Source organism: Hemiscyllium ocellatum, chromosome 16 (assembly GCF_020745735.1).
Source record: "Hemiscyllium ocellatum isolate sHemOce1 chromosome 16, sHemOce1.pat.X.cur, whole genome shotgun sequence".
Lineage (NCBI taxonomy): Eukaryota > Metazoa > Chordata > Chondrichthyes > Orectolobiformes > Hemiscylliidae > Hemiscyllium > Hemiscyllium ocellatum.
Window position 1 is genome coordinate 9,493,210 of NC_083416.1, and position 20,515 is coordinate 9,513,724.

General features: G+C 43.0%; 1 protein-coding gene across 1 annotated transcript in view; it reads right to left on the reverse strand.

The window, feature by feature from the left end:
* Window positions 1-20,515, reverse strand: part of LOC132823334 (dedicator of cytokinesis protein 2-like) — a 717,727-nt gene that overhangs the window by 11,098 nt on the left and 686,114 nt on the right. Inside the window, exons 46-48 of the mRNA XM_060837030.1 lie at window positions 17,074-17,157; window positions 2,357-2,494; window positions 607-734 (exon numbers count right to left, since the gene is read on the reverse strand). Of these exons, the coding sequence (XP_060693013.1) occupies window positions 607-734; window positions 2,357-2,494; window positions 17,074-17,157 (350 nt within the window). The remainder of the gene's footprint in view (window positions 1-606; window positions 735-2,356; window positions 2,495-17,073; window positions 17,158-20,515) is intronic.

Here is a 20,515-nt window from a genome sequence, read left to right on the forward strand (position 1 = left end):
ATCAAAAAGGTACCTTTATTCAGACAGCTATTTTTCAGGCAGTCTGTTTACATGCTGGGCTTGTCAGTTCTCCTTTCTCTTTCTTCTCTCTCTCTCTCTCTCTGCTCAGTCAAGAACCTTCTCTTTCTCTCTTTTTCCTCTCTCCCTCTCCTTTCTTTTTCTGCTTCTCTCTCCCTTTTTGTTCAGCCAAGTTAGCAATCTTAATTGGGAATTCTTTCGGACTAGTATTATAGAAGGGAGAGGTTGAGCCCCCTTATTTTGAGGTTATACCCCCTTAGATCCAGTTTCACCCACCAGTGGAAACAAACTCCCTGCTTCTATCTTATCAATTCCCTTCATAATTTTATATGTTTCTCGAGGATCCTCCCTTTTTGTTCTCAATTCCAATGAGTATATTCCCAATCTCTCCTCTTAACCCAACCCTCTCAGCTCCAGAATCAACCTAGTGAACCCCCTCTGCACCCTCTCCAGTGCCAGTAAGGAGATCAAAACCAGACAGAGTGCTCCATTTTCCAGTCAGAAGGTGTTAAGGAGTTTGCTGCCTGCACTGATGGTCATAAGCTGCATGTAGAACAGTCGACAATGAGTTCAGTGCTTATTCCTCACCTGTCAGCAGGTCCTTTGGTTGGTGTGTTGCATTCAGAATTGAGGGAGGAAAGGGAGATCATGGACACTTGACGGTAGGATCTCAGCATGGACCTTGGTCGGCTTGTTCGCTTCTCGTCAAAGTCTGGCTGTTAGAACAAATTCAGGAAAGAACGCAGAGGTGAGTTGTCAAGGTATACATTATAGATCTGCTTTGGTTCAGTGTTGGCACTGCTCCAATTGAGTCAGCAGCATTAGGGTTCTTTTCCTGCCAGTATCAAGGCAATACTGCACCGTCAGAGTCGCTGTATTCTGACTGAGACATTTAACCGAGGCCCCATATCTACCTGCTCAGTTGGAAGTAAAAGATCTCACTCTTGAGGAAGACAAGGTAACTAGCTTGCGTGTCACAGCCACAAGTTATCCATCAATCTGGTCATTGCCACATCATGGCTGGTGGGAGTTTGTTGTGTGTACGTTGGCTGTGTTTCCTTCATTGCAATAGCAATGGGTGGCACGGTGGCTCAATGGTTAGCACTGCTACCCTAAAGCGCCAGGGACCTGGGCTTAGTTCCAGCCTCGGGTGACTGTCTGAGTGCAGTTTGCATATTGTCTCCGTGTCTGAGTGAGTTTCTGCCGGATGCTCCGATTTTCTCCCACATGTGCAGGTCAGATGGGTTAGCCATGGGAAGTTGCACTGCAGTGTTCAGGGATGCGTGAGTTAGGTGGATTAGCCATGGAAAATTACAGTGGTATTGGAAAAGCGCAGTAGGTCAGGCAGCATCTGAGAAGCAGGAAATTCCTCGGTTGCTGCCTGACCTGCTGTGCTTTTCCAGCACCACTTTAATCTTGACTCTGATCTCCAGCATCTGCAAGTCCTCATTTTCATCATGGGAAATTACACCCTAGTGTCCAGGGAGGTGCGGGTTAGATGGGTTAGCCATGGGAAGTTGCACTGCGGTGTCCAGGGATGTACGGCCCAGGTGGATTAACCATGGAAAATTACACCCTCGTGTCCAGGGATGTGTAAGTTAGGTCAGTTATCCAAGGGAAATTGTACCGCAGTGTCTAGGGATGGATAAGTTGGGTCGGTTATCCATGGGAAATTACACCATCGTGTTCAGGGATGTGGGGGTTAGGTGGGTTAGCCATGGAAAATGCAGGGCTATTGGTGTAGGGGTGGGGGCTGGGACTAGTTGGGCTTCTCTTTGGAGGGTCAGCACAGACTTGATGGGTCAAATGGCATATCTCTGCACTGTGGGGATTCTATGATTCTAAGACTAGTGTTCAGTGAGTACAGCTTTGGCTGCCAAGTGCTTTGAGACATCTGGGTGTTGGCCAAGAGCATCATTAACACATGACTTGCTTCCTTTCTTTAAAATCTTTACCCCATTAAAAGCTAGCTGAATGATAAATAGGTCAAGGCTTCTGTCAAAATAGTGGACAGCAAAATTTAATGTAAAGATCTTAACTTACTGCTGAGAAATCTCCAAGTAGCAAAACCGAAAAGGTGATGGCAGGCTTGAGGCCTGTGAACACGATGAGCTATTTCATCATTCATCAGCAACTAAAAGTATTTCAAACCTGATATTATCAATCGACAGATAAGCCATCGTCTTTTACAGGAGACAGAGGTAGAAAACTTTGGGCTTCAGCGAGGGGGTTTAGATTACACCCCAACATGCTCCATTAACTCCAAAACATGTCAGGAAACGTAAAGAGGAAAGAGTTATTCCTTCAGAAAAGCAAGCAATGATTCTCGGTCACTTACCAGCTCCCTTAACCCATATTCCTTTTGCACTTTTAGTTTCAACTGTTTGAAACATTCTTCCATCCGGTCATGGAAAGGTCGAAGGTCATCCTGCACTCTTTTCCCGTGAAGTTTTATTCCTTTTTCAAGCATTGGGACCTTGTGAAGAGAAAGAGGAAAACGTTCTTTACCAGATTCCTACTCAAAAAGGAAAAGTGAACAGAGTACTTGCTCTCCTTAACCTGCCCTAGGTCCTTCAGACAGTGGTTGAGATCTTAGATTAAATTCTGAGTGGAGAGAGGGCCCATGGTAAATGTGACAAGACACCATCAGATATGAATAAATGTGCAGAATGGCTGTGTAGTTGGAGAACTAACTTCAAAAGTTGAAAGGCTAAACGCTGTGGATGCTAGAAATCAGAAATAAGCATAGAAGTGTCCAGTTACAGGAAGGATATTATTAAACTGGAGAGGTTTCAGAAGAAAATTACCAGGAATGTTGCCAGGAATGGGAGGTTTGAGCTGAAAAAAATGGCTGGATAGGCCAGGGTGTTTTTCACTGGAGAGTAGGATGCTGAGAGGCATCTGATAGAGGTTTATAAAATAATGAGGGCTATAGATAGGTGTAATGGCAGTTGTCTTCTCCCTAGGGTGGGGTATTTCAAGGCTAGGGAGCACATTCTTAAGGTGAGAGGAGAGAGGTTTAAAAGGCATGAGGGGCAAGTGTTTACACAGAGGGTGGAATAAACTTCATGAGGAAGTGGTAGATGTGGGCACAATTGCATCATTTAAACTACACTTAGCTAAGAATATAAATTGAAAAGGTTTGGAGGGATATGGTATTTGGGACTAGTTTATTTTGGGATATGTTCAACATGGACTGATTGACCTGAAGGGTCTGTTTCCGTGCTGTATGACTCTGTGACTCCAGAAAGCTCTGGAAAGACTGGAGACAGAAAAAACAGAGTTAATGGGTATAATCTAGTTGTAGCGTTGAGAGTTTCTTCAGTCGCAGCCTCCTTTTGGAGGCTTGGCCGAACTACAGCTAATCAGGCAATGGTGAGGCCACCAAAGGAATTAAGACCCCAGGCGGCAGAAGATCAATTAGCAAGGGCAGCTGGGTAATTAGAGGTTGGCAAATCTTGCGCTTAGCAACACTACTGGAGTGGCTGAGGCAGCTGTTGGAAGGACATCCTCAGGGTCCCAGGAGAGTGGAGGACACAGACTGCATATATACAGATGTTTCTAATGTTGATGACAGTGGGCAGAAGCAGGCGGGAGTGTTAAACGTAGGGACGTTGCAAAGGTTCCCAGAAAAATCACTCCCTCCCGCAAAAAGATAAACTTCCTGATATCCCGATATTTCTAACCAGGCACTTTAATCAAGGTACCTCCCCTGTCACACCAACCTGCATGATATGTGGTCCTCACAAGTCTGACACAAGATTACAGGCCAACATCAGCCAAGTATGCCCCAGTGGTAATAGGAGACCCTTGTCTGACCTTAATTGGTCACGAGAGGACCTCAATTGGCACACAACCCCTTCTGTCCAGATCTTAATGCTGGTGGAGGCAGTAAGGGTGGAAGTTGGCATGAGGAGAGGTGACCCCACCTCTGAGCTCACTGCCAGGAAGAGGAGACCTCTCTACCCAAACTTTCAGTTGAATGACCCTTCACCAAAACTCATCATTCAATAACCGATTGCAAATGGCAGCACATTTTAGTGAAGAACACATAGATTTTTAGAGGGAAGAAGAGACAGAGGAAAATGTGGGTTCAGGACCAGGAAGAATTTGGGAGGATACATGTGAGGCATACACCAGCAGAGGCTGGTTGGGATGGTTGACACATTTCTATGCAATAGAAGAACAAAGGACAATACAGCACATGAACAGGCCCTTCGGCCCTCCAGGCCTGCGCTGACACATTTTGCCCTTCCATGGTAAAACTATCTTCACCACAGGATCCATACCCCTCTATTGCCTTCCTATCATGTATTCATCCAGGTGTATCTTGAACACTATTATTGTGTCTGCTTCCACACCTCCTCTGGCAGCACACTCCAATCACTCACCACCCTTTGTGTGAAAGACATATCTTGCACATCTCTCTTAAACCTGTGTCCCCTAGTAGTTGCCCCCTCCACCCTGTCCATGCCATTTAAAACATTATAAACTTCTATCAGGTCACCCCTCAACCTCCTGTGTCCCAGTGAAAACACTCAGTTTACCCAACTTTTCTTCATAGTGAAAATCCCCCATACTGTTCCCCTGGGCAACAACCTTCTCTGTACCCTCTCCAAAGCATCCACATCCTTCTGCTGTGGTACGGTGACCAAAACCATACACAATATTCTAAGTGTGCCCAAACTAAAGGGCTATCAAGCTGCTGCATAACTTGTCTATCCTTATACTCGAAGCTCCTTCCAATGAAGGCAAGCATGCCATAGACCTTTGTTACTCCCTTATCTACCTGCGCTGCCACCTTCAGTGATCTGTGGACCATCACACCCAGATCCCTCTGCATATCAGTACTCCAAAGAATTCTGTCATTCACTGTGTAATTATCACCAGTACTTAACCTTCCAAAATGCATCACCTCACATTTGTCTGGTTTAAACTCCATCTGTATTTTGCTGCTCTTACCTCCAACTGATTTATATTCTGCTGTATCCTCTGACAAATCCTCCTCACTATCTGCAACTCCACCCATCTTTGTATCATCCGCAAACATACTAATTAGACCAGTTACATTTTCCTACCAATCACTTATGTTGATTATGAACAGCAGAGGTCCCAGCGCTGATCTCTGTGGAACACCACTAGTCACTGTCCTCCATTCCGAAGGGCATCCTTCCACCGCTACCCTCTGTCTCCTGTGACTAAGCCAGTTCTGTATCCATATTGCCAGTTCATCTGATACCATGTGACTTTTCATTTTGTATCAGTCTGCCATGAGAGACCTTGTCAAAGGATTTACTGAAGTCCATGTCAACAATATCAACCACTTGTCCCCCTTCAATCATCTTTGTCACCTCCTCAAAAAACTCGATCAAGTTAGTGAGGCATGACCTCCCCTGCATGAAACCATGCTGTCCATCGCTAATAAGTCCATTTGCTTCTCATTGTGAATAAATTATGTCCTTGAGAATCTTTTTTCCAATAATTTCCCTCCCACTAACTTTACAGCGATGATTTTCACAGATGATTCACTTGCAATAAATGAATCACACAGCGAATGAAGTGTGGGCCAGACAATAATTTCACTTCAGGTGTCAGTGGCAAATTTGCTTTATCTTGTGCTTAAGGCAAAACTGCTCCCTGCACATGGAGACATCTGGTTTGGGGTAGGTGTCTGCTCATGCTCTGTGCTTCAGGCTGCATAGGCCTTATCTCAAGAGCATTCAGTAAGGTTCCTCAACTCTTCAACTACTGTAACACTTCTTTACTTACACATCCCTAGTGTTGTGTCTAAGACCACTCCCTTCATATGCTTATTCTAGACTGGTCCACTCTGTTATTGATTAGAGTGGTGCTGGAAAAGCACAGCAGGTCAGGCAGCAGCCAAGGAGTGGGAAATTTGATGTTTCGGGCAAAAGCCCTTCATGAGGGCTGATTCCTGATGAAGGGTTTTTGTCCGAAACATTGATTTTCCTGCTCCTCGGGTGCTGCCTGACCTGCTGTGCTTTTCCAGCACCACTCTAATCTCCAGCATCTGCAGACCTCACTTTCACCTCTCTGTTACTGACGTTGAGTCGTGGAAGCAGATATTTTTTAAAAATGTATTCATGGGATGAGACCAGTAATTATTGCCCATCCCAAGTTGCCCAGAGAGCTGTTAAGAGTCAACTACATTGCTGTGGTTCTGGAGTCACACGTAGGTCAGGACAACAGTTTCCCTTCTTAAACGATATTAGTGAACCAGATGGGTTTTTCCAACAATTGGCAATGGATTAATGAGCATCAGACTTTTAATAACAGATCTGTATTGAAACAAATTCCATGATCTGCCATGGCAGGATTCAAACCCATGACCCCAGAACATTTCTGGATTAACAATCCATTGATAATACCACTTGGCCATTGCGTTCCCCTCATGATAATGATTTCCATGAATTCTATGATACCACATTTCCCATCTCTAACCCTACCCCTCCCCAAGCTCCAGTTTTCCTTCACTTACTCCACATTCATTCCAGTGGTCGACTTCAATTGCTGCAGTGGATTTGTAATTATTAACAAAATGAAAACATCTTATAATTATCACTGGTTTGTGTTGCACTGTTTCTGGAATAGTGTATGATCTGCAGCACTCTGGGTTAACACTGTCCCACATGTATGATAATCATAGTCTCATTTCTTGGTTTGACTAACATCAATGCCGTCCTGTTGTTTCTGTATGGTGCATTCTATCACTATACCATCAGAGTCAATCTGTTTCTCTGATGATCATGTAGCCTGATCTCGTGTTCCTGAACCAGACTTTCTACCCTGGCTTTAAGGTTGGCAGATTTTTCACCCTGTCTCTAAAATTATACTACTTCTGCTGCTGCTTGCTGTATCATCTCTCCAGTTGTTATACCTTCTTGTGACCTTGAGAGGTCATATTTGGCTTTAGGTTGTGTTCAAAAACTGATACATAATTTTTAACCTTCTCCCCATTAACAATACCGCTGCTGAGTACCCATGATTCAGTGGTGCTGCTGATGAAGGGCTTATGCTCGAAACGTCGAATTCTCTATTCCTGAGATGCTGCCTGGCCTGCTGTGCTTTGACCAGCAACACATTTGCAGCTGTGATCTCCAGCATCTGCAAACCTCATTTTTTACTGAGTGAATTCTCAGTCTGGATTCTTATGTTTTAATGACTTCACAACCTGGACTGCTCTTTCCAGCTCCCCTTTCAACTGGAGATGGAGTAGTGAACTCCTCACCAGGATTATGCCTATCTCCAGAATCTTTGTTCACAAATTGAGTCCCATTACCTGATACCGATTCTTCCTGGCAACTTTGCCAGAAGTCTCACCACACCAGGTTATAGTCCAACAGGTTTATTTGAAATCACAAGCTTTTGGAATGCTGCTCCTTTGTATGGTCACCTGATGATGGAACAGCACTTCGAAAGCTGGTTGGTTTCTAATAAACCTGTTGGTCTATAATCTGGTGTCATGTCCCCCCCACCCCCCGCCATCCAACACTGACACCTCTGCACCATGGAAACTTTATATCCTGTTCAGTGCTCTGATCACCCCATCTGCTGTAGTTGATTGAAATATATCCACAGTGTGAATCCATTGCTTTCCTGCTCCTTGGATGCTGCCTGACCCGCTGTGCTTTTCCAGCACCGCACTCTCAACTCTGATCTTCAGCATCTGCAGCCCTCACTTTCTCCGAATCCATTGCTAGCTATTCTCATGCAGAAATCTTGATGAAATTATTAGATCTGCCAGTGCTTGGCTTTGGGTGGCACACATTTGGTGTGACCTTTTGAAATGCCTGGGCACTACACTGCTTGCTGTGTTCTTGCTCTACACTCCGTAACTCCTAGATGGCTGTCCTGGAGTCTCAGTCAGATTTTTCTTTGTATCAGCTTTGGTATAAGCATTCTGTGGTTGTACACCAATAAATCTTCTGCTATTGTTTTGTTGCTTCTGCTTGTAACTTCTTAGCAATTAATCGTGCATTCCATGTCAGATTTTAAGCTGCATGAATTTATCTGTGTTTGCCCTCAGTTCCCAGTAAATATCTGGTTACACATTTGATTTGATTTAATATTGTCACATGTACCTAAGTACAGTGAAAGGTTTTGTTTTGTGTGCAATACAGGTATGTCACACCATACAAAGATCACAGGATGATTGAGCAGAGTGCGGAATACAGAGTTACAGCTGAAGAACACTGTGGATAATTTAGCATGATCAATCCACCCTACCTTGCACACCTTTGGACTGTGGGAGGAAACCAGAGCACCCGGAGTAAACCCACATAATATTGCTGATATTCTGTTGACTCATGAGCAATGTGTAATTAAGAATACCTGCAGAAATAATGTCCTGAAGGAAAGGGATTAATTGTGGGAAAAGTTGTGTTTAAGCTGACAGCTAACTCTGAATATAACAAGGAACAGGGGGATAAGGAACTGGTAAGAAGCTAAGCTGAAGACTTGAGGTCTCCTGAGGTGTAATCAATGTTGAGGATGATAGAATCTATCGAATTGTCATAACGTCACACCACAAACTTGAATGACAGAAAATTGTGCAAGAATCCAACATCAGAACAATTCAATACTGCACAAGGATCAAACCCTGGACACTTCCAGAGAGACAACTGGTTGGAATCATTGCTAAATTCCACCATTAATAGCTAAATTGAGTTGTTAGGCTTAACCTGTTTATTAGAGGGGTCTTATTTTGGTCGTGACATGCAATCATTGTTTTAGTACTTGATTGTCTGTGAAATTCCTTTGTAAGTATCTGAATTAAAGGTAACTTCTGGTAAATTACCCACACCACAGACTTCGATCATGGAAAGATGAATGCCAGTATTAGAGCAGCCAATTCTGCTTGGAGTTTAAATTGTGTTTCAAAGTGTTGCAACTCCAAGCTGATTATCTGAAATCTGTTTTGTTTCTCCCTGATGTCACCAAAGGAGAGCTCACCTTTTGACTTGTTTCTTTAACTTGAGTGTGGAGTTTACACATCCTCCCTGTGTCTGTGTGGGTTTCCTACAGGTGCTCTGATTTCCTCCCACAGGCCAAAGATGTGCAGGTTGGGGTGGACTGGCCATGCTAAATTACCCATAGTGTCCGGGGATGTGTATGTTAGATGGGCTAGCCATGGGAAATGCAGGGTTACAGGGATAGGGTGGGGGATGGGTCTTGGTGGGATGCTCTTCAAAGGGTCGGTGTGGACTTGTTGGGCCAAATGGCCTGTTTCCACACTGTAGGGATTCTATGATCCTATGAACTTCCTGAACATTACCCTTGTCACATGATTTCAATTTCTCTTGAAAGTATTCCACTTGCAGGATCTTTATTTTGTTTAAGAGGTGAAAATGCTTCTGTTAACCAACAATATGTCCTGAAGAAACCCCAACTAGCCACACTGATGTCCTTTAGCTCCTCCTGCTGGACGTTCCTAGTGATTCTGTTTGGAGTCGCATCTTATTCGACCCGATATGGTCAATGATTTGATTCTGATCTTTTTGGCACTTGTTGGGCACTTGTGGTGGTGTCAACACTGCCTTGGGTCCTAAAGATTTGACCTTGCCAGAAAAAAAATTTCTACCTGCATTAGACTGCTTTTTCCAGCATTAAATCCATTGGATTGACATAACCAACAACATCTTATCCCTCATGCACATCACTCCATGGTCTCCAATTAAGTCATCGTTCTGGAACTTAACATCCTGCTAGACAGCACAAACACATTACAAAGGCTTTTATTTATTCCCCTACATGCTGATATGACTAAGTAAATCTCACCTCCTCTACCATTAAATTTCTTGTAAGGTTAAAGTAGGTGTTGAGTCCCTTAATAAATTACTTGTAGTTTCCTCTTTACCATTGCAACTACTGGATCTACAGCATGTTAAATATAATGACTTAATGCTATTGCATCTCTGCTATGGGAAAGTGATGGTCGAGTGATATTACTGTTGGCCTGTTAATCCAGGCACCCAGGTAATGTTCTGGGGATCTGGGTTTAAATCTCACTATGGCAGATGGTAGAATTTGAATTCAATAGAATTCTGGAAATAAAGAGTCCAATGATAACCATGAAGCCATTGTTGATTGTTGGAAGAAATGCTCATCTGATTCAGTCATGTCCTTTCTGGAGGGAAACTTCCATTCTTACCTAGTGTGATCTCCAGACCTAGAGCAATGTAATTAACTCTCAAGTGCTCTTTGGGCAACGCATTCTCAATTTTTTTATGGCATCTGTGACTGGTATAAACACCACCTGTAGGTAGTACAAAGGGTCTGCATCTACCAAGATCTCAAGCAAAACATTGAATTGGGGAGCAGACTCGATGGGCTGTATGGCCTAATTCCTGCTCCTATGTCTTATGGTCTTATTATTGTGACTCAGCAAGCAGGAATTGTACAATATTCAAAGCAAATTCAGCATTTACAGAAATTATGTGCTGTATTAATTTAAAATCGTTTCTGTTGAGGATGAGCCCGGCAATGAGGCAGAGATTTGTTCTATTGTGCTTTGAGCTCTGATCATGGAGAAATAGTGGGTTTGAGCTTCAGATTTTTACACGTCCAACTTTTTATTTCTTGGCTGCCAGGTCCTTCACTAATTGCCTTCTCTCTCTCTCAGTTTTATTCCCCCATTTTTACCACTTTATCTTCCTCATTGGTGTTGAAGGAGATGGAGTTGCTCGATCATTTTGCCTGCACCGGAGAGCTTTTCCTTCTATGAACTGGGGCTTCTCCACAGGGGCCCTGCTACCAGACAACCTTCCTTTCCCATGAGCGGGGCATCCTTTTGTGATGGCCACAACCATTCAATATATTATTCCTCATTCATCGATGCCATCTGTGCTTGCATGGTGGTTGCCTTTGTTTTATCAACTGTGAACGGACAGGGGGCCATCTGAGCATGTGCAAGCCATAGTGGCCATCTTTGACGGCCATGTTGGTCTTTGTGACACGCACTCTGATTGAAAACAATAGCAATAGTTCCACTGAAGTGGACACCTCCAATTAATATTTGCACGTGACTGATCTGGGTGAATATTGGAGGACATTTATACCCTCCAAGGTATTACTAATTCATGGTTAAGGTTCAAAGTGTCCAAAAGGTTCTTTCTCCCATCTTTGGCATTGCGTCTTCACATATAGTACTTAATCTGTTTATGAACCTGAAGCTATTGCCTTCCAGAACTCCCACCTTTGATCTTACTGATCCCTCATTATCAAAGATTTAAGGCAGCTTCCACACTGTAGCACAACAATCACATTTTCCAAGCTGTTTTGCCTTCCTTTAGGGCCTTCTGTCTTTGCAGCAACTTTTGTCTCAAAGTCTTCCAAAGTGGTTTCCCTGTCATAGATTCAAACAGTGGAAACAGACCCTACGGTCCAACCAGTCCATGCCGAACATAATCCCAAACTAAACTTGTCCCACCTGCCTGTGCTTGGTCTATATCCCTCCAAATGTTTCTTATTCATGTACTTATCCAAATGTCTTTTAAATGTTGTATCCACATCCATCATTTCCCCTGGAAACACATTCCACACGTGAACCACCCTCTGTGTAAAAAATTTGTCCCTTGTCTTTTTAAAATCTTTTTCCTCTCACCTTAAAAACATGCTCCCTAGTCTTGAAATCCAAACATTCTAGGGAAAAGACACTGCCATTAACTCTATACCAATCATTCAGGTTTTTTTTAATTCATCTGCACCTTCGAAGTCTTCTGTCCTACCGTCGGAGCTTTTTAAGCTGTGTCACTTGGGCTCTGGAGGTTTATGTCCTGAGCTGCCACAGGTTTAACCTTGTGTTCCCTGCACATTGAGATACTGGTCTGGAGTGTCTCAGGTTTGTACATATCTGCCCCTGAGGCTGCTTCAGCCTTATATCTCAGTGAAGCTCTCCAGCTCCTCTTGTACTGTAACACTTCTTTATTTTCATCTGTACAACTCTCTAGCACAGTCTAAGACTTCACTTTCCTTTTACTCATTCTAGACTTGATTTGGACCTGCCAGTGTGGAGGTTTGTACCATACTCTGAAGCATGGTACATTGGCAGAGCAAGCAGTGGCCACGGCAGTGGATGAATGACACCTCACAACATCACCAACCAGGGATGTTCCCTTCCAGCTGGACAACACTTCAGCGATCTGGAATATTTGGCCTCGCACCTTGGGCTGACCATCCTCCAAGGAGGACTTCCAGAGAGGCAACAACGCAAAGTGGCCGAGCAGAGGCTGATAGCCAAGTTCAGTACCCATGGGGATGGCCTCAAACAGGATCTTGGGTTCATGTCACATTACAGGTGATCACCATTGCACTGTACACTCACTCACACACACAAATTTATGGAGTGAATTTGTACTTGCAGAATTAGATTTTACTTTGCTCAAATCTATGTCAGATTCCATGTAAGATTCTGTAAAAGCCCTTTTTTAGAAATAGAATTAGTCTGAACATTGGGGCACAGACAGATGGACTTTAACCTCACACCTTCAATGCATTATCTGAGCTGACATGGCACCTGCTGTTAAAGTTCACTTGAGAATGTAACTTTAAAAAGAGTTCTTGAATTTACATATCAAAGAAGAGAGACTTAACAAATAATCCAGGTCTTTTTCAATATATAAAGCCAAAGTACAAAGGGATCTGGGAGTGCTAGTCGAGGATTCTCTGAAGGTAAACATGCAGGTTGAGTCCGTGATTAAGAAAGCGAATGCAATGTTGTCATTTATCTCAAGAGGGTTGGAATACAAAAGCATCGTTGTGCTACTGAGACTTTATAAAATTCTGGTTAGGCCCCATTTGGAGTACTGTGTCCAGTTTTGGTCCCCACACCTCAGGAAGGACATACTGGCACTGGAACGTGTCCAGCGGAGATTCACACGGATGATCCCTGGAATGGTAGGTCTAACATACGAGGAACGGCTGAGGATCCTGGGATTGTATTCATTGGAGTTTAGAAGGTTATGGGGAGATCTAATAGAAACTTACAAAATAATACATGGCTTGGAAAGGGTGGACGCTAAGAAATTGTTTCCGTTAGGCGGGGAGACTAGGACCCATGGGCACAGCCCTAGAATTAGAGGGGGTCAATTCAGAACAGACATGCGGAGACATTTCTTCAGCCAGAGAGTGGTGGGCCTGTGGAATTCATTGCCACAGAGTGCAGTGGAGGCCGGGACACTAAATATCTTCAAGGCATAGATTGATAAATTCTTGATGTCACAAGGAATTAAGGGCTACTGGGAGAATACGGGTAAGTGGAGTTGAAATGCCCATCAGCCATGATTGAATGGCGGAGTGGACTCGATGGGCCGAATGGCCTTACTTCCACTCCTATGTCTTATCGTCTTATAATTTCAGTTGCAAACTATAAACCTTTGATACAAATTCTGTGCCTTGCGATCTTATACTCCACAATCACCTGATGAGGGAGCAGTGCTCCAAAAGCTAATGCTTCCAAAGAAACCTGTTGGACTATAACCTGGTGTTGTGTGATCATTCTAAACTGGGTGGTCATGCACTGTCTCTCTCACTCACACACACACACACACACAGTAGAGGCTGTAGGTTTAAGGTGAGAGGGGAAAGATTTGAAAAGGACTGAGGGGTACCTTTTTCACGTAGAGGGTGGTGTGTGTATGGAATGAGCTGCCAGAGGAAGTGGTGGAGACTGGTACAATTACAACATTTAAAAGGCATCTGGATGGGTATATGACTAGGAAGGGTTCAGAGAGATGGGTCAAATGTTGGCCTCTGTGTGAAAAAGTTACCCCTTTTGAACCTTTCCCCTCTCACTCTAAACCTACGTCCACTAATTCTGGATTCCCCCATGTCAGGGAGAAGACCTTGTCTGGATTTGGCTTCTGGATGGGTACATGATTAGGAAGGGTTTAGAGGGATATGGGCCAAGTGCTGGCAAATGGGGCTAGATTAATTTAGGACATCTGGTCGGCATGGACGAGGTGGACCGAAGGGTTTATTTCTGTGCTGAGGAGAAAGTGAGGTCTGCAGATGCTGGAGTAACAGAGCTGAAAATGTGTTGCTGGAAAAGCGCAGCAGGTCAGGTAGCATCCAAGGAACAGGAAATTCGACGTTTCGGGCATAAGCCCTTCATCAGGAATGAGGAAACGTTGAATCTCCTGTTCCTTGGATGCTGCCTGACCTGCTGCGCTTTTCCAGCAACACATTTTCAGTTTTGTTTCTGTGCTGTACAGCTGTATGACTCTTCATCAGGATTCATATAATTCCGATAATATCACAAAATTAGTTACCTTGGAGCATCAGATCAGCACCAAAATGACTGGGCGACTAGCCCAGAGAAAAGTTATGGAAATAGAACCTTCACTGAAATTTGGCGACTCCTCAGCATTGAATGATACCTCAATCCCCCCCTGTACTCCTTTGCAGAAGACACTAGTTAAGATAGTTCCTGACTCACTCACATTAGTAAAAGCTGCTCTTTTCCCTCTTGTTGCAGTTATCCACTGCCACCCAGTGACGTACAGCTGTATAGCAGCATATTCAAGATAGGGGAGGACCAATGTTAGGGGCACAGTGGGAGAGAAGTGACTGATCATGTTTACGATAGCATTTTCAAATAAGCAAATTAGGAAATCTGAGTGGCACTTCCCGTGGAATTAAGTACTGAACAATTCAATGTGACCCAATCAGACAATACTGCATGCAAATTTTCACTGGTGTGTTTAGATTAGAAAGGAGATATTTTGCCAATTGTTCCAAGAATCAGAGATACACAAGCATTAACCCCAATTATCTGACCTACACTGCCATTTATTAAGCCTTATAGAAGGACTAAATGAGTCAACCCTGCAAGATTGTTCTGTCATCTCCAGAAATTGATGATAATGTCCTGTGCAGCATGTTCAGCAAACCTGGACATAAGTTACAGGGCATTAAAATAAAATTTGACTTTTCTTCCTCTCTGTTTGAATATTTTTGTTTGCCAATTATAATATTGTAATTATTATAATTATGTTGATAATTATGTGGAGGGGTACAATTTGCTTGAGACATTGGGTGACAGGGATCCATCTTGATACAAATTGAAGGAAAGTAAGGAGTTGGCAACACTAGTGTCATAGAGATGTACAGCACAGAAACAGACCCTTCAGTCCAACTTGTCCATGCTGACCAGATATCCTAAACTAATCCAGTCCCATTTGTCAGCACTTGTCCCATATCCCTCTAAACCCTTATATACCTAACCAGATCCCTTTTAAATGTTGCAATTGTACCAGCCTCCACTACTTCCTCTGGCAGCTCATTGCTTACACGCACCACCCTCTGGGGGAAAAAGATGCCCCTTAGGTCCCTTTTCATGCTTTGCCCTCTCACCCTAAACCTCTGCCCTGTAGTCCTGGACTCCCCCATCCCAGGGAAAGGACCTTGTCCATTTACTCTATCCATGCCCCTCATGATTTTGTAAACCTCTATTAGGTCACCCCTCAGCCTCCAACATTCCAGGGAGAACAGACCCAGCCTCTTCAACCTCTCTCTATAGCTCAAATCCTCCAGCCCTGGCAATATCCTTTTAAATCTTTTCTGGACCCTTTCAAGTTTCACAACATCCTTCCGACAGGAAGGAGACCAGAATTGCACGCAATATTCCTAAGTGGCTTAACCAATGTCTTGTACAGATGCAAGATGACCTCCCACCTCCTATACACAATGCACTGATAATAAAGGCAAGCATCAAGTTGCCTACTTTACGCTGAATCATATTTAATTTCTGGATCATTTCATAACCTTTTTTTTTAAATTAATCTCTGGATTTACATATCTTTCAAGGTGATCAATATAACGTGAATGGGTTTGGGAAGTTTGGATTCTACATGAAGATTGTGAATGAGTTGGGGAAACCTTGGTGGAGAGAATGAATTGTTTTGGGGATTCTTAACGGATGGGATAAATATAAAACTACAAATGTATGAATTAGGAGTAGTCTTCATAAAGTCCAAACAATTCAATGCGTGGAGGTAATTAGATTAGATTACTTACAGTGTGGAAACAGGCTCTTTGGCCCAATAAGTCCACACCGACCCGCCGAAGCGCAACCCACCCATTCCCCTATATTTACCCCTTTACCTAACACTGCGGACAATTTAGCATGGCCAATTCACCTGACCCGCACATCTTTGGACTGTGGGAGGAAACCGGAGCACCCGGAGGAAACCCACGCAGACACGGGGAGAATGTGCAAACTCCACACAGTCAGTCGCCTGAGGTGGGAATTGAACCCGGGTCTCTGGTGCTGTGAGGCAGCAGTGCTGACCACTGTGCCACCGTGCCGCCCAAGGTGCCAGTGTTGGACTTGGTTGGACAAGGTCAAAAGTCACACGCCTCCAGGTTATAGTCCAACAGGTTTATTTGAAATTGAAAACTTGAGGAAGGCTGCTCCTTCATTTTTAAACAAACATGTTGGACTATAACCTGGTGATGTGTGACTTTTGACTTTGTCCAACCAAGTCCAACACTGGCACCTCCATAATAAATAAACCTGCTTGACTATAACCTGGTGTCATGTGACTTCTGACTTTGACCAGTCAATAAAATTATGGTTGAGTTGATTTACATAATATATCGAACATAGAACAGTACAGCACAGTACAGACTCTTTGGCCCTCTATGTTGTACCAACCTTTTATGCCACTCTAAGATCAAACTAACCTACATACCCTTCATTTTACTATCATCCATATGCCTATCCAAGAGTCACTTTAATGTCCTTATTCTGCACGTTGCCCACCCCCAACAATCAAATACTCTCTGAGGATTTGTGGACTGTATATGGAGAGTGTAACTATATTTGAGGATTCGACATGCAAAATATGAATGGTTTTGGAGATTTTATTCAGAATGTATGAAAAGGTTTGGGATTTCTGCAGGAAGACATTTGGGGGGTTCTGTGTGGAAAGTATGAATGAGGTTGAGTATTATGTATAGAAAGTAAATAGGTTTGGGATTCTATATTAACAACATGAACACATTTGGTGAGAATTGTACCATTGTTCACCTTACCTGCCAAGCTATTAGATTCTTTAGATGAAGCAATTTTTCACAGTCTTCTGGATGCTCTTCTGAGTAAGCCTCTGTGAAGAAAGCCTGAAAATGTGGAAAGTTTTAACACAGAGTCAAAATCAAACATCTCCCTCTACTTAAATAACCACCAGCTCTCCCAGATTGAGAGCAAGTAATAAAGTGCCTACTTTTCAGTTTAGTTTAGACACAAAGTTTTAATAGTCAATTTATTGGCCAATTTTTATTGCAGAAAAAATCTTCACTTTTTGTCAAAGCTTTTCACTTTGCACTCATCAGGGCATTCACAAGAAGTACCACAGTAAAAGGGATAAACATTTTCTATTGTACGAGAAAAGATTGCTGATTGGTGGCACCGTGGCTCAGTGGTTAGCACTGCTGCCTGACAGCGCCAGGGACCTGGGTTTGATTCCAATCTCAGGCTACTGTCTGTGTGGAACTTGCATGTTCTCCCCGCATTTGAATGCGTCTGGTTTCCTCCCACAGTCCAATTCAGGAGGATTGGCCATGCTAAATTGCCCCGTAGTGTTCAAGGATATGAAGGCTGGGTGGGTTGGTCAAGGTAACTATGGGGTTACAGGGATTAACTGGAGTGCGCGTCTAGGTGAATGCTCCTCAGAGGATCGGTATACCCTCAATGGACTGAATGACCTCTTTCTGCACTGTCGGAGTTCTATGATTCTAAGCGGACTCTGACTGGCAGTGGCATTCCATGGTGAAGGCACTGATGACTGACAATTAATGACCAAGCTTTGCTTCAGTTTAAACCAGACATTTTGACTCTGATTGGTCCTGGTGCTTGCAACATTGAAAGCTTCAACAAAATATGTCTTTTTCACTACCAAGTGACAACATGGCTTTTAGGAGGAGAAAATTAAGTCTCTGTTTATCACAGATATTGAAAGGAAAACAAAATTCCTCAAACGCAAATGTAAAATTCGATCCCAAACTGCATGATGCAATGTCTTTTTCAACAAAATTCACTGCATGCCCCAAGGATTAAAAAGAAATGTAATATGTTCCAGCCATTGCAGAATCCCACACTGAAATGCTAAGTAACAATGCGTTGGGACATTTTAAACTCCTCTTTCCAAATCACAAGTGTTTCCTAAGCACTTGTTAAACTTATTCAAACTTTAAACTACTCATGGATATACCTTCTAATACATGTGAATTAATATTTGTTATTACTACAACTGAAGTTACTGTGCTTGCAATGTTTCTCACACACTAACCTTATAATTGTAAGGTTTCATAATCAAACCCAACCAAATCCAATCTAAATTTTGTCAGTTTATTTTTGCCCCTTTTTGGGCCTGTTATGTTTGAATATTGCGTTAGCTTGGTATTAAAATACAAGTCGTTCTGCGATGTTTCATTAATGTAAATTCACCATAACACAATTGATGAATTGGGAACACTGCTTCTAAAGGACAAACTTTTAAAGTGTGTATTGGTTCTAACACAATTCTGATGTCATTAAATTAAATGGTGCTGCTATTCCATGATTTTCTTGCAACATGGGATTGTGTGAGGATGGATCTAGTGTGTTACAGCAGATTCAACTGTACTTTAATCAGGGACTGAAGCTGTTTGTTTTGGGCTGCACTGTCTTTTGTTTTTGTCAAATATGTTGGCTTGGTTTTCTAAGTTAGATGTGCAGAGGTGTCCGTATTGTTGTATTTAGCTCGGTATCTCCATTGCATTGAAGCGGTAGTGATATTTCTTGATCCTACCTTCACAGCCAACTACCTAAACAATTTATGTCATGTTCTTTAAGTGTTTTAACGATAGTATCTGCTCCCTGAACATTAATGGGATATTGAACGTGCTCTATTAAATTTTTACATGACCATTTATCTCGCTCTCTATTAAGACATGAAAGAAACCACTGTTACACTGCCCTTATCTGTACATCTGCCCAGAGTAAAAGAAATGAAGGCTGTTAACTTTAGGCCAGTCAGCACGTTCAGATTCATTAAACAAAGTTCTTCAAGCAATATTATTTCCAATCCAGTAAGTACTTACAGCACAATATTAACAATCAAAAGTTAAAATAGATAAGAAAAACATTTACAAATAATGTAGATATTTTTAAATACTCGATCAGCACTGATGTTTAATATTGCATTCAATCAGAACAAATACAAATCTTTACACAGGCAGAGAAATGAACAACACATAAAGCGTAAGTGAGAACATTCACACTGATACAGTGATGGTGTATAATCCCACACTGATACAGTGATGGTGTATAATCCCACACTGATTCAGTGCTGGTTTATAATCCTACACTGATACAGTGCGGTGTATAATCCCACACTGATACCATGCTGGTGTATAATCCCACACCGATACAGTGCTGGTGTATAACCCCACACTGATACAGGGCTGGTGTATAATCCAACACTGATACAGTGCTGGTCGATAATCCCACACTGATACAGTGCTGGTGTATAATTCTGCACTGATACTGTGATGGTGAGTAATCCCACACTGATACTGTGCTGGTGAATAATCACACACTGATACAGTGCTGGTGTATAATCCCACACTGATACAGTGTTGGTGTATAATCCCACACTGATACAGTGCTGGTGTATAATCCCACACTGATACAGTGCTGGTGTACAATCCCGCACTGATACAGTGCTGGTGTATAATCCCACACTGAAACAGTGCTGGTGTATAATCCCACACTGATATTGTGCTGGTGTATAATCCCACACTGATACAGTGCTGATGTATAACCCAACACTGATAAAGTGCTGGTGTATAATCCCACACCTTTACCATTCTGGTGTATAATCCCACGCTAATACAGTGCTGATGTATACTCCCACACTGATATAGCGCTGGTGTATAATCCCACACTGATACAGTGCTAGCGTATAATCCCACACTGATACTGTACTGGTGTGTAATCCCACACTGATACTGTGCTGGTGTATAGTCCCACACTGATAGAGTGCTGCTGTATAATCCCACACTGAAACAGTGCTGGTGTATAATTACACACTGATACAGTGCTGGTGTACAATCCCACACTGATACAGTGCGGTGTATAATCCCACACTGATACTGTGCTGGTGTGTAATCCCACTCTGATTCTGTGCTGGTGTATAATCCCACACTGACACAGCACTGGTGTGTAATCCCACACTGATACTGTACTGGTGTGTAATCCCACACTGATACTGTGCTGGTGTATAATCCCACACTGATAGAGTGCTGCTGTATAATCCCACACTGATACAGTGCTGGTGTATAATCCCACACTGATGCTGTGCTGCTGTGTAATCCCACACTAATACTGTGCTGGTGTATAATCTCACACCGATAGAGTGCTGCTGTATAATCCCACACTGATACAGTGCTGGTGTATAATCCCACACTGATACTGTGCTGGTGTGTAATCCCACTC